The sequence below is a fragment of the Cottoperca gobio genome, chromosome 21, assembly GCF_900634415.1.
Source record: "Cottoperca gobio chromosome 21, fCotGob3.1, whole genome shotgun sequence".
In the NCBI taxonomy this organism is placed as follows: Eukaryota; Metazoa; Chordata; class Actinopteri; order Perciformes; family Bovichtidae; genus Cottoperca; species Cottoperca gobio.
In genome coordinates, this window is record NC_041375.1 from 344,864 (window position 1) to 359,311 (window position 14,448).

A 14,448-nucleotide genomic window follows, 5' to 3' on the forward strand; every position below is an offset into this window, starting at 1 on the left:
TCACCATCACTGCACACCTGGGTCTATCCCCTGCCACCTGATGTACCTCACCACCTGGTGGGGATCTGTTGACAACTCTGAGCCTTGCTTCACCCAAGAGTCCAACACATGTGGCTGTAGATCTGAAAAGTAGAGTGAAGCCCTGCTTCCCCACTCGAGGTGTGAAGACTCAGTATCTGGAGCTGCGGATCAGAACCCCTCGTTCCACCCAGTTGGCAGTGAGCTCCTCTCAGGCCTTACTCCAGCAGCTCAGCTTCTCTACATTTAGAGGAGGGTGCTCTCCTGGAGACTTTAATCCACAGAGGTCTTTGAAACACTCTTGTCCGGCCCCTCACCTTTCCTGGGAAGACAATAACAAGAGCTGTTTCCCCTGACAACACCGCTACAGGGGTCATAGGGGCACGACCAGGCTGGTAATTCTCACAGGAGACTCCCTTACTGCTACAAACAAAAATGGTGTAAAAATGCACATTTAAATTATTTTCATTCCAACATAGAATACTGACATATTAATACGATGTTGTCCAATAGAGACAGTGTGTAGCTTCCACAGACATGAGCCCATGTTTGCACTCTGAGTGCTGAAATACACTCTTGTAATCCTCTTTACAGCACTTAGTTTTTCATCACTACTCTAACTGGCCGACTCGCTGCTCCAGCACATCTGTGTGTCAGGTGCTCCGCCACTCTGTCTTCAGCTCTGTCATCAGCTCGGCTCATAAGGCTCCTGGCGAGATTCAAAGTGCAACTCAATTAGGACTCGACGGGCAGGTGTCAGGGCAGGTGTCAGGGGCAGGTGGTCATTCCTCGTGTTTGTGTAGTTTCCCTTAAATACTCACCTACAGACACAACAGTATTGAGGTGATGCTTCACTTCAAGTCTGTTGTTACATGTTTCTACTTAAAAGCTTCTTGTACCCCTGACTTCACTACCGCCAGAAAACAACACGCACACACGTTTTTAGGAAGTTTTCACATACTGCCCACATCATTATGTGAAATCATGCTATAACATTCCTGCACTGCAAACACACTTCTAAAATACAGGCCTGCAAGTAGCTGCCATCAGTCACACACACACACACACACACACACACACACACACACACACTCCTGTTTCTACTGTTCAGACAAACACTGGGACGATCACTCGGCCTGCTCTGTCCTGGGTTGCCACGAGATCATCGATCAATCCCATCGAGCGATCCGTTCGTCCCCGTGGCGTCCTCTCTGTGTCCTCTGGGTGGTCTGTGTACGGATCAATGATGTCATGCTGCAGTTTAGTTGACAGTCACACTTCCTATGTACTGTATGTGTGTTATCTGTAATCTGCTTTGTCAAACACAAAGTCCAGACTGAAAGGTGATGACATCAGCCAAAAGTAACCAAAAATAGTTCTGAATCACAAGAGGTTTTGTTTCACAACTGCAGAAAATGTGACTCATAGTCTCTGAGCACGACGGACACACACCGAACACACACACACCTAACGCTGAGTAATGCATGTAATACGCTGCTAGTCTAGACGTCTTACCCCTGTTGTAATCGTACGGGGATTTTTAGAAAAGGTAAGTATGTGTGTGTGTGTGTGTGTGTGTGTGTGTGTGTGTGTGTGTGTATGTGTGTGTGAGAGAGAGAGCCTGGAGCCCTTCTGAGAGTCACTTTGTCAAATCCACAGTGATAAACAGTGTCAATAAAGGCGTGTGGTACAGGAAGCAGGGACAGAACGTGGCATCACCAGCACACTTCTCTTTGCACAGACGGGTGAATAATAACGCAGACGTACGATATAATGAGGAGCGAGAAGGGGAGAGCACAGACCTCAGAGGCCGTTTCCAGAAGTCAAACATAATGTGTGTATCCAGATCCGCTCCAACATGTCATGTGATCTTCACCCTTTCCACGAGCTCCATTCAAATCCGGACTGAAGTTTTTCAATCACACACACATACACATACACATATATACACATATATATATATATATATATATATATATGTGTATATATATATATATATATATATATACACATATATATATATATATATATATATAGTGTATATATATATATATATATACACATTCACACGAGTCAGATATGAAAATCTTCTTATAGTTGTTTTATGTTTGTTGAGAGTAAACAGAGAAAGCAGCAGAGGTGAGATCACCAGTTGAAGGAAGGTCTGTGTGTGTGTGTGTGTGTGTGTGTGTGTGTGTGTGTGTGTTATCCAACACATGGAAAAGGGAAGTCGAGCTTTCTGTTTCTAAGAATAACGTACAACACAATAACTCATAACACACTTACTCATCATCTTTTAGTAGAATTATTGTTTTTATTCGGAATACAAAACACTTCCACTGATAATTAAAGTGTTCTCACAGCACGCTAACCCTTCTGTGACACAAGTGTCGGTAATGATTTCACTATTTATTGTAGCTTCAATTATAACGTTAAAGACATCTTGTATCTCTTGTCTGAGTTTAAACATTATGGGATTAATCGTGTAATCGGCTTCTTAAACATCAAACTCAATGACTTTTCAAGGACTTTCCAGGCCCAGAGTTAATCACAGCTACAACATCCACACGATGACACCTCGCCGTCGCACCGACAGACGAGTGAATCTACCAACGTTTGGTAAAAATATATCAAAAGAACTTTGATTTCTTTTCTTGAACAAAATCTATAAATTCATGCACGTGTGAAGAACTTTGTGTATTTATGTCTGATAACCCTTTAAGGCCTTGGGGTTTCTTCCCTAAAATTCACAACTTTCAAGGATTTCAAGGACCCGCGGGGCCAATAATCAGGCAACAGTACAGAATAATCAAAAGAGCAAAGATAACACCATTTATTAAAAGTTACTTTTAAATTAAAACATTTTCTACGTGAGGTTATAACAATGTACAATTAAATAAGATCAAATGTCTATGATTTTAATATGAACCCTTTAATCATGAAGTTTCATCGACATGGAGGGAGCGAGAGAGTCAGAGCGGTTATAAGAGAGCGATCGATGGAGGCTGACAGACGATCCATCACAATCAGTATTGGATCAGCACAGAGAGATCATGTCACAGCAGAAACACAATCAAACACCGGTCTGTGTGTCTCACCACGCACAGCTACACACTCGCCGACACGTCAGAGAATTTCCCTCGCAGTGTCGGAGGCGTTAGTGTTTGAGAAAGAAGAGCGAGAGGTCTGCCAATCAAAGACTTTCTCAGATTCCATGCAGGACTGAGAAGAGCACGGGGTGTCACAAGGTCCAGCAGCCAGGAAGGAAAGGGCTTGTGCATGTTGACAGAGATGCTGTGACACACACACACACACACACACACACACACACACACACACACACACACACACACACACACACACACACACACACACAGCAGGGGGTTGTCCAACAGCAGCCTCCTTTAAAGAGCGTGTGCAGTCAGGTGGGAAATTCCCCGGGCACAGTCCCAGCATTCCGAAGCAGGCGAGTTATTGCCGCTCGTCACGTCTGAGCGTCAGCGTCGGCCTTCCTGTGTGTGTGTGTGTGTGTGCGACAGGCGACTAATGAGGAGGAAGTCCAAATGACTGAGGGCTGTTTCAAGTTCACGACCCTCCCTTCCCTTCCGAGTACACTCACAACCCAAAAACAGGACGAAGACGTGCGTGTGCGTCAGCGGGAGGGGGGGGCGGCACGAAAACATAAAAATAGCAACAGGTGAGTCCATGTGTTTGATCTGAGCCCGGCTGCAGGACATACAGTCACACACACGATCACAGGGCTGCTGCAGTCAGACCTGATGACAGTCAGAAAGTCTCAGCTTCAGAACTAATGAGGTTTTTCATTGTGTGAGAGGATGGGTTAGTGCGGTGTGTGTCAGTCTTAGGCACTGGACAGCATCGTAGATGTGAAGATCTGCTGCAGGATTTGGGGGATCTGCTTGGTGTCCATGGCAACGAAGGACCTCCCCGCTGGAAGCGTCTTCTGGAGTCTGAAATAAAGAAAGAAGAAATGGAGCGGCTGAACTTCAGCAACAGAATCGCTTCCCAAAACAGAAAGACAGACAAGTGCTTGTTTGTTGTGTGGGACGAGCAGAGTGCAGTGTGTTGTGTGTGTGTGTGTGTGTGTGTGTGTGTGTGTGTGTGTGAAAGGGCTGCCACTCACATGCAGGAGCTTAGGAACGGGACAACACAGCCACTTCCACTGCGCTTCAGTCCCGTGTACACCCACCATGTCTTTCTTTTCTCCTTCCATTCCCACATTCCTGTCTTCAGTCAGAGGCTGGTGTGTGTCCTCTACATGAGGACACACACCAGCCTGCCAGTCAACAGGGATATAAACCGTCTTCCCAAAGTGTCCCAACATAAAATGACGTAGCTGTATGACTTCCCATAACGAAGGTCCTCAGCTTGCACACTTCCATGACATGTGAATGTCTCACGTCCTCTGTCCCTGCACTCTGACGTGAACTCTGGATATACTTTGTTCATTTATACCCGACCTTGGCTTCTGGAGTTAAAGGTGTAATATGTAACATTTACGCGTTAATGTCCAGAAACGACTCTCAAATTTCATTTTACTGAAGGAAAGGGTGTGTTTCATTTTGTCGCCTGTAAGGCCGGCGTATGAGCACGACGTGGTCGTCTCTCAGGAGCCGACAGGAATTGACTTTTTATCCAGTTTTGAGCTGAATTTGTACGATATTCATTTTGGATCTGGGTCGTTCTTCTGTTCTTAACAGCGAAACATCAGCCGCCGGGGAAACTTTTAATGTGAAACTGCTTTATTTAGGTTTTTGTGATTCCTCCTGAAGCGGTTTCCAAAGGTCGGATATTTCCGTCTTTGCTTTGTTCTTCCTCTACTGATCCAACTCTTCACAGAGTCATGAGTGTGTTGCAAAACAGGTCATAGTCATCCTGAAGGTCTTTAAGCTTGTGACCGTGTAACCAGCAGCTTCTCAAAGCCGCCTGCAGAGTGCACTTACCCTCTCTGTTGACCTGCCTGCAGAGCTCAGGGATTAATCTGTACGTGACAACAAAGGTGAGCAGGATCAGCTGCGGGATCAGCAGCAGGATCAGCTGCAGGATCAGCAGCTGCAGGATATCAGCAGCTGCCGGACAGCTGCAGGATCAGCAGCAGGATCAGCAGCGGGATCAGCTGCGGGATCAGCAGCAGGATCAGCTGCGGGATCACCTGCTGGATCAGCAGCAGGATCGCAGCGGGATCAGCTGCAGGATCAGCAGCAGGATCAGCAGCAGGATCAGCTGCAGGATCAGCAGCGGGATCAGCTGATGCAGGATCAGCTGCAGGCATCAGTGCTGCAGGATCAGCTGCAGGATCAGCAGCGGGATCAGCAGCGGGATCAGCAGCGGGATCAGCAGCAGGATCAGCTGCGGGATCAGCTGCAGGATCAGCAGCAGGATCAGCAGCGGGATCAGCGATGCAGGATCAGCTGCAGGATCAGCAGGGCTGCAGGATCAGCTGCTGCAGGATCAGCTGCAGGATCAGCAGCTGCAGGATCAGCAGCTGCAGGATCAGCAGCTGCAGGATCAGCAGCTGCAGGATCAGCAGCGGGATCAGCTGCAGGATCAGCTGCAGGATCAGCAGCTGCAGGATCAGCAGCTGCAGGATCAGCAGCGGGATCAGCTGCGGGATCAGCAGCGGGATCAGCAGCGGGATCAGCTGCGGGATCAGCAGCGGGATCAGCTGCTGCAGGATCAGCTGCGGGATCAGCTGCGGGATCAGCAGCGGGATCAGCAGCGGGATCAGCTGCAGGATCAGCAGCTGCAGGATCAGCAGCAGCAGGATCAGCAGCAGCAGGATCAGCAGCAGCAGGATCAGCAGCTGCAGGATCAGCAGCTGCAGGATCAGCAGCTGCAGGATCAGCAGCTGCAGGACCAGCAGCAGGATCAGCAGCTGCAGGATCAGCAGCTGCAGGATCAGCAGTTGCAGGATCAGCAGTTGCAGGATCAGCTGCAGGTGGGACATTAGTGGCCTCAGAGAGACTCATTGTTCCGCTTCACTTTGTAGTGTTGCTGTTCTGTATTGGTTTTGGGTGATCGGCTACAACTTGAGTGGAGCAACTTAAGCAGGATCTTGAAATACTGCTCCACCTTCATTACTACCTCTCCTCCCTCCATCTTTCCCCTCTTCTCTCTGGCATCTTTTCTCCCTCTTCCTGTCATCCGTATCCTTATTGTGGCTTTGCTCTTTTTTTCTACCCCATCACTGATAAGTGTCACTACTTCCTCCACGAAGACCCCCCCGACCCCTTCGTCTCCCCCTCCTCACCTTTCGGCCTGATCACCGAGGGATCCGATGAAGATGGCGAAGGCATTGACCTGCGGGTCAGAGGTCAGGACTTGGGCGAAGCGCTCGGGCCGGATGCCGTAGCGCTCCAGGTTGGCGTCGCTGAGCACCACCACAAAGTGCTCGTCGGCCTCTTCTCGTGCCAGCTCCTTAATGCTGGTGTCCGTGCCCTCCAGGGTGAAGTCGCCACTCATGCAGAACTGAGCATGGGCATGCATGTTCTGCAGGGGGGACAGAGAGGAGGGGGGGGGACAGAGAGGAGGAGGAGGGGAACAGGCCAGAGAGAAAGGTTTAATAGGACGTTCACGTTTCACTCATGAGAGAAAAAGAAAAATAAACAACAATACGTGTGTGTGTGTGTGTGTGTGTGTGTGTGTGTGACTGATTACGAGTCTGTACCTTGAGGACTTTGAGTCTCTCTTTGTTGTTCTTGGGGGATTTATCCGCTCTGACCAGCTCGATGTCGCAGCCGTCGCCCGAGTGTCCCACGATGTCGTACTGCGCAGAGAAAACACTTCCAGTAAGAGAAACAGTCACACTGTATATACTTACACATTGTATAAAGGTAACATGCAACATCAATGGCAACTTTGTATTGCTGCACAACCTCAGAATGTTGTGTAAACCCCCTCGTATATCATCCTCACTGAGAATAGCATGTGAGGTGTGGCGGTGCAGAAACGTCACGTCGTAACTCACACAAGGCGACCCTCCTGCAGGCTGCACCACTACACCATGTTACCCTCACAGCTGGCCGACATGTAGCCGGGTCAGCACTACGGGCTCCGCTCTATTTCAGGACGCAGCTATTATGTATTAGGACTTCTAATAAGGGCGGTTATGACCGTGGTGGAATGCGTCTGTGTCTCATCCAGTCATATCGCTGTTGCTGGCTAAGAAATGATTTGGACTTTCAGTTCGGTTTTATACCTCAGGGACCAAGAAACCCTACAGTTGATTCAAAATATAAATATATTTAAAGTGACTAAAATGAAAGTTCAGAGGGTTTATTCCCACAACACTGATAGTAGATGTTCTGTTAGGCTTTATGGCTATAATAAATATACTAAATATACTAAATATAATAAATATACTAAATATAATAAATATACTAAATATACTAAATATAGTAATATAATAAATATACTAAATGTTAAATATAAAAAATATACTAAATATACAAAATATACTAAATATGTTAAATATATTAAATATACTAAATATAATAAATATGTAAAATATACTAAATATAATAAATATAGTAATATAATAAATATACTAAATATATTAAATGTTAAATATAAAAAATATACTAAATATACTAAATATATTAAATGTTAAATATAAAAAATATACTAAATATACTAAATATGTTAAACATATTAAATATAATAAATATATTAAATATACTAAATATAAAAAATATACTAAATATACTAAATATGTTAAACATATTAAATATACTAAATATAATAAATAAGACATGAAACTATAAAGTGAGAAATTCTCAAGACTAATCTTTCATCATGCCATCTCTATTTACAACCACATAACACACACACACACACACACACACACACACACACACACACACACACACACACACACACACACACACACACACACACACAGATGTTATCAGATGCACTTTTATTTAAGGGATGGTATGCAAAGGAAGCACTTACACTGACATGTGATGAGCAAACTAAAGTGTGTGTGTGTGTGTGTGTGTGTGTGTGACACCGATATGTGATCAGCATTGGGATGGCTTGAGTGTCACTAAGGGGCCAAGAAGTCTGCCGCCCCCCCCTCTCTGTTTCTCCATCTTCTTCATGATCCTGCTCTGGTTAAGATGGACTCCTGATTTTATGTTCATGAAATGTGTCAACAGTAGAGTTTTGTTTGCACAAAATAAAGTGGTCAAAGGTCAGCAGCAGCAGCAGCCGCGGCAGCGGCAGCAGCGGCAGCGGCAGCAGCGGCAGCGGCAGCAGCGGCAGCGGCAGCAGCGGCGGCAGCAGCGGCGGCAGCGGCGGCAGCGGCGGCAGCGACAGCAGCAGCAGCAGCAGCAGCAGCAGCTTATTCAACACTGAACACGAGCGTCATTTATGCTGATGACCGCGCGGCAGATGTTTTGTCAGGAGCAACTTATAGGATGTTTGTAGAGACAATCTCACCTTGAACTTGTGCTCGTAGTTCTCCAGAGCCTCCATGACCATACACACGGCCTCCATGGAGCGCTCCAGCCGGCCGTCCACGCCGTTGAAGCGGTACATGCTGCCGGACACATCGGCTAACACCCGTAACCGCTTCGGCTTCTGCTGAGGACTGCCCAGCTGTGAACACACACACACACACATGCGCAAAACACAACCATCAGCCGGGACTAATGACGAAGGTAAAGAAAATAACTTCTTTGGTGCAGCTTACCTAAAATAACATTCAACACAAGGACTGGATTTCAAAACTGGTTGCAATTATTTCAATGTCGTCCCTTCATGCCAGACCAAAGATATGCAACGCTTGGAGGTGGAAAAACATGGCAGGCATATTATGGTTAGTGTGTGTTTGTATGATTAGTGTGGGAACTATCTCTGTGCTGCGTGTGTCGTACAGGAGAGCCTGAGCAAAAACACAAGGTTTAATAATAATCTCACTCACCACTGGAATGTGTGTGTGTGTGTGTGTGTGTGTGTGGTGGAGGTGTGGCTCAGGAAAAGAAAACACTCTAAGTGTGGTTTGAATGTCTGTAGCAGGGATACATTTCCAGAGGTTTTTGAGACTATGTTATCCTTCCCAGAGGACACGCTGCGTCCCAGACTTCACTCAGAGACCATTGCTTTCACTTCCTTAAGTGCGACACCGGAGACGGAGGAGGGGAAGAGAGAAAGAGAGAAAGAGAGAAGAGAGAGAAAGAGAGAGAGAGATAGAGAAAGAGAGAGAAAGAGAGAGAGAGAAAGAGAGAGAGAGAGAAAGAGAGAGAAAGAGAGAGAGAAAGATATATATATAAATAGATATATAAATATATATATATAAATATATATAAATGATATATAAATATATATATATAAATATATATATAAATATATATAATATATATATAAATATATATAATATATATATATATATATATATATATATATAAATAAATATATATATATATATATATATATAAATATAAATAAATATATATTAATATATAAATATATATATTAATATATAAATATATATATTAATATATAAATATCCATCCTGTGGGCCCACCACTCATGGGAAAAACCGCTGGGGTCGGGTGCGCTGTCACACGGGTGGCAGTGATGGTCAGGGACCTCGACGGACCAGACCCGGGCAGCAGAGGCTGGCTCTGGGGACGTGGAACGTCACCTCTCTGTGGGGGAAGGAGCCGGAACTAGTGCGGGAGGTGGATCGCTACCAGTTGGATCTGGTGGGGCTTACCTCCACGCACAGTCTTGACTCTGGAACCGTACTCCTGGATAGGGGTTGGACTCCGGAGTTGCCCAAGGTGTGAGGCGTCGGGCCGGGTGGGGATACTCACTAGCCCCCGGCTGAGCGCCGCTACGTTGGAGTTTACCCCGGTGGATGAGAGGGTCGCCTCCCTACGCCTTCGGGTTATGGGGGGGAAAACTCTGACTATTGTTTGTGCCTATGCCCCAAACCTGAGTTCTGAGTATTCGGCCTTCTTGGAGACCCTGAATGGAGCCCTGCAGGGGGCTCCAGTAGGGGACTCCGTAGTCTTGCTGGGAGACTTCAACGCACACGTGGGAAACGATGGAGACATCTGGAGAGGCGTGATTGGGAGGAAGGGCCTCCCTGATCTAAACCCGAACGGTCGTTTGTTGTTGGACTTCTGTGCTAGTCATGGAATGGCCATAACAAACACCATGTTCGAACATAAGGATGCTCATAAGAGCACCCTAGGCCAAAGGTCAATGATCGATTTTGTAATCGTATCATCTGATCTGAGGCCGCATGTTTTGGACACTCGGGTGAAGAGAGAGGCGGAGCTGTCGACTGATCACCATCTGGTGGTGAGTTGGATCAAGGGGTGGGGGAAGACTGGACAGACCTGGTAAACCCAAACGGGTAGTGCGGGTGAACTGGGAACGTCTGGCGGAAGCCCCTGTCCTGGGGGATCTTTAACTTACACCTCCGGCGGAGCTTTTCAGACATCCCTGTGGAGGTTGGGGGCATTGAAGTGAATTGAATTGAAGTGGGCGATGTTCAAAACCTCTATTGCTGAAGCTGCGGTGATGAGCTGTGGTCTCAAGGTCTTAGGTGCCTCAAGGGGCGGTAACCCTCGAACACCGTGGTGGACCCCGGTGGTCAGGGAAGCCGTCCGACTGAAGAAGGAGTCCTTCCGGGTTATGTTATCCGGGAGGACTCCGGAAACAGTTGCAGGGTACCGAAGAACTAGAAGGGCGGCAGCCTCTGCCGTGTCAGAGGCAAAGCAGCGGGTGTGGGAGAAGTTCAGAGAAGCTATGGAGAAGGACTTTCGGTCGGCACCAAGGTGCTTCTGGAAAACCATCCGGCACCTCAGGAGGGGGAAGCGAGGAACCATCCAAGCTGTGTACAGCAAGGGTGGGACCCTGCTGACTTTGACTGAGAAGGTTATCGGGCGGTGGAAGGAGCACTTTGAGGAACTCCTCAATCCGACTAACACGCCCTCTATGGTAAAGGCAGAGCTGGATTGAAGAGGAACAATGCGGATTCCGTCCTGGTCGTGGAACAACGGACCAACTCTTTACTCTTGCAAGGATCCTGGAGGGGGCCTGGGAGTACGCCCATCCGGTCTACATGTGTTTTGTGGATCTGGAGAAGGCGTATGACCAGGTCCCCTGGGTGATACTGTGGGAGGTGCTGCGGGAGTATGGGGTGAGGGGGTCACGTTTGAGAGCCATCCAATCCCTGTACGCCCAAAGCGCGAGTTGTGTCCGGATACTCGGTAGTAAGTCGGACTCGTTTCCAGTGAATGTTGGCCTCTGCCAAGGCTGCGCTTTATCACCAATCCTGTTCGTGATTTTCATGGATAGGATATCGAGGCGTAGTCGTGGAGGAGAGGGGTTTGCAGTTCGGTGACCTGAGGATCTCATCGCTACTCTTTGCAGATGATGTGGTCCTTATGGCATCATCGGTCTGTGACCTTCAACAGTCACTGGATCGGTTCGCAACCGAGTGTGCAGCGGTTGGGATGAGGATCAGCACCTCAAAATCTGAGGCCATGGCTCTCAGCAGGAAACCGGTGGATTGCCTACTCCGGGTAGGGAATGAGCCATTACCCCAAGTGAAGGAGTTTAAGTACCTCGGGGTCTTGTTCGCGAGTGAGGGGACGATGGAGCGAGAGATTGGCCGGAGAATCGGAGCAGCTGGGGCGGTATTACAGTCACTTTACCGCACCGTTGTGACGAAAAGAGAGCTGAGCCAGAAGGCAAAGCTCTCAATATACCGGTCGATCTTGGTTCCTACCCTCACCTATGGTCATGAAGGCTGGGTCATGACCGAAAGAACGAGATCACGGGTACAAGTGGCCAAAATGGGTTTTCTCAGACGGGTGGCTGGCGTCTCTCTTAGAGATAGCATGAGAAGCTCAGCCATCCGTGAGAGACTCGGAGTAGAGCCGGTGCTCCTTTACGTTGAAAGGAAACAGTTGAGGTGGTTCGGGCATCTAGTAAGGATGCCACCTGGGCGCCTCCCTGGGGAGGTGTTCCAGGCACGTCCAGCTGGGAGGAGACCCCGGGAAGACCCAGGACTCGGTGGAGTGATTATATTCTCCTCTGGCCTGGAACGCCTCAGGATCCCCCAGTTGGAGCTGAGGATGTGGCCCGGAGAAGGGAAGAGGGGGTTCCTAGGGAGCTGCTGCCAGAGAAAGAGTAGAGAGAGAAGATAGAGATAGTAGAGATGAAGAGAGAAGATATAGAGAGGTGAAGGAATAGAGAAGATAGATAATGAGAGGAAGAGAATATATAAGATAGAGAGAGAGTAAATAGAATGAGATGAGATATGAAATAGATATATAGATGATGAAGATAGATATGATTATAGATAAGAGATAGATATCGATTAAAATATTGAAAGATGATATATATAATATATTAATAGTAATATATATTATATATATTATATATAAATATATATAATAATATAGTAATATATAAATATATCTATTAATATATAATATATAATATATATTAATATATCTAATTAATAATATAATATATATATATATATATATATATAATATAATGTGTATATATGTTATATTATATTATATATATATATATATAATATATATTATATAATGTGTATATATATGTATTATATATATATATATAATATATATATATTATATAATGTGTATATATATATATATATATATATATATATATATATATATATATATATATATATATTATATATACAGTATAAATAAATGTACATGCAGACTTTTGTATTTCAGTATTTTACACTGAATGAGTTACAAAGTTGTTATGTTGTTGAATAAAATAAAAAAACACTCGAAAGAAAGGTAAATAAGAGCAACACACATGTGCACACACACACCTACCTCTGGGTCCAGCTCTCCCCTGCGTTTGTATATGGCCTTCTCTCCAGTGAGTCCATCAATGATTTTAGCATCGTCCAGTTCTCCCAGAGCCTGGTTCTTCAACCACTGCCGCTCCTTCCCTTTAGCCTGAAACACACACACACACACACACACACACACACACACACACACACACACACACACACACTTTGAGTACAGGTTATGGACCAATGATGTACCAGTAAACCAAATAAATAAACACATTTCAAAATGTGTCTGGGGAAGATGATTTCATTGTGGCGGGGCAGATTGTGAAACTAGGGGGAACTCCAGCACACGGTTGTAATTCAGGCTGCGACATTATAGACACAGTGTGTGAGGCCTACAAAACTTACTAACAATAGCTGTGTGCAGATAAACAGCCAGAGAACACAATGAACACAGAACCTCAGGTGTGCAGTACAAGTGATGAACAGATCGAGGTTCATCGTTCATTTAATGTTGGAAAAGCTCAGATATTAAAGTATGGCAAATATTCATGACTTACTATAATAATATCTACACAGAGTAGAATAACGTAATGCCTGTACCTGAAGCTGTAGTTTCTTTTTGTTTTTCACTTCAGTCATTTATTTTTTATTTATATTCCTTTTAATATATTAAATATATTTAATATATATGTTGTAAATAAATAAAATACAAATTTGGAAATGCAGAATTATTTTTATTTCTTTATGTGTACAACCAAGGAACAAAGAAATATGACAAGACTAATACATATCTTAAGTTTTCTAATGATATTTATGACCTATATGTATTCTTAATGTTCTATAACGTCACGCTGAGTGAAACCTGTAGCTCCATCAGTCACCTCACGTGATATCTTTTAATAAGCCAAACATTTCCCTAAATATCTTTCCTCCTTTGGGACGTCTCCGCACGACTGTCAACAGGTCGGGACGAGTCTCAGCTCTATGAGTCATTTCCTGCTAAATGAAATGGAAATCTAAAAGCAGCACAAATATGATCTGATCTGAGAATCTTTTTCAGTTTGGACGGACTTCCTGCTCCGAGACGTTTGATGAATACGTGCCCAGAGTTTATGTTTGGTGAGCCAGCTCTCTGTTGAGAGATACATAGAAAGGGGGTTCCCTCAGGGAGACTCTGGTTAGGTGTGTGTGTGTGTGTGTGTGTGTGTGTGTGTGTGTGTGTGTGTGTGTGTGTGTGTGTGTGTGTGTGTCTCCTTAAATCACTCTTCAGGTATGATGAAAATAAGATGACTTCACCGCATCACTGCTTATAATCTCATCATCCTCACTGAGGGAAAGAAGCTCCGGGCTACAAGGACCAACACAAACAATAAGCAACGTTCATGTTCAAAGCCAGCGCTGGCGAGGCTGCAAACACCTGGATGGAAAACACACACACACACACACACACACACACACACACACACCACAACATATACAAATAGAACTTCACACCTGGACAGGAGAATAATAGAGCAATGCTTCGTGTCGCTGCTCTGTAATCATGCTGCAGGATCTTCCTCTCATCACACACACACACACACACACACACA

The 14,448-nt window shown here is 45.5% G+C and overlaps 1 protein-coding gene across 1 annotated transcript in view; it reads right to left on the reverse strand.

Annotated features, from left to right (window-relative positions):
• Positions 1–2,307: 2,307 nt before the first annotated feature.
• Positions 2,308–14,448, reverse strand: part of vwa8 (von Willebrand factor A domain containing 8) — a 57,573-nt gene continuing 45,432 nt past the window's right edge. The window contains 5 exon segments of the mRNA XM_029458697.1: positions 2,308–3,989; positions 6,290–6,528; positions 6,707–6,805; positions 8,482–8,640; positions 12,888–13,013. Of these exon segments, the coding sequence (XP_029314557.1) occupies positions 3,881–3,989; positions 6,290–6,528; positions 6,707–6,805; positions 8,482–8,640; positions 12,888–13,013 (732 nt within the window). The 3' untranslated portion in view covers positions 2,308–3,880.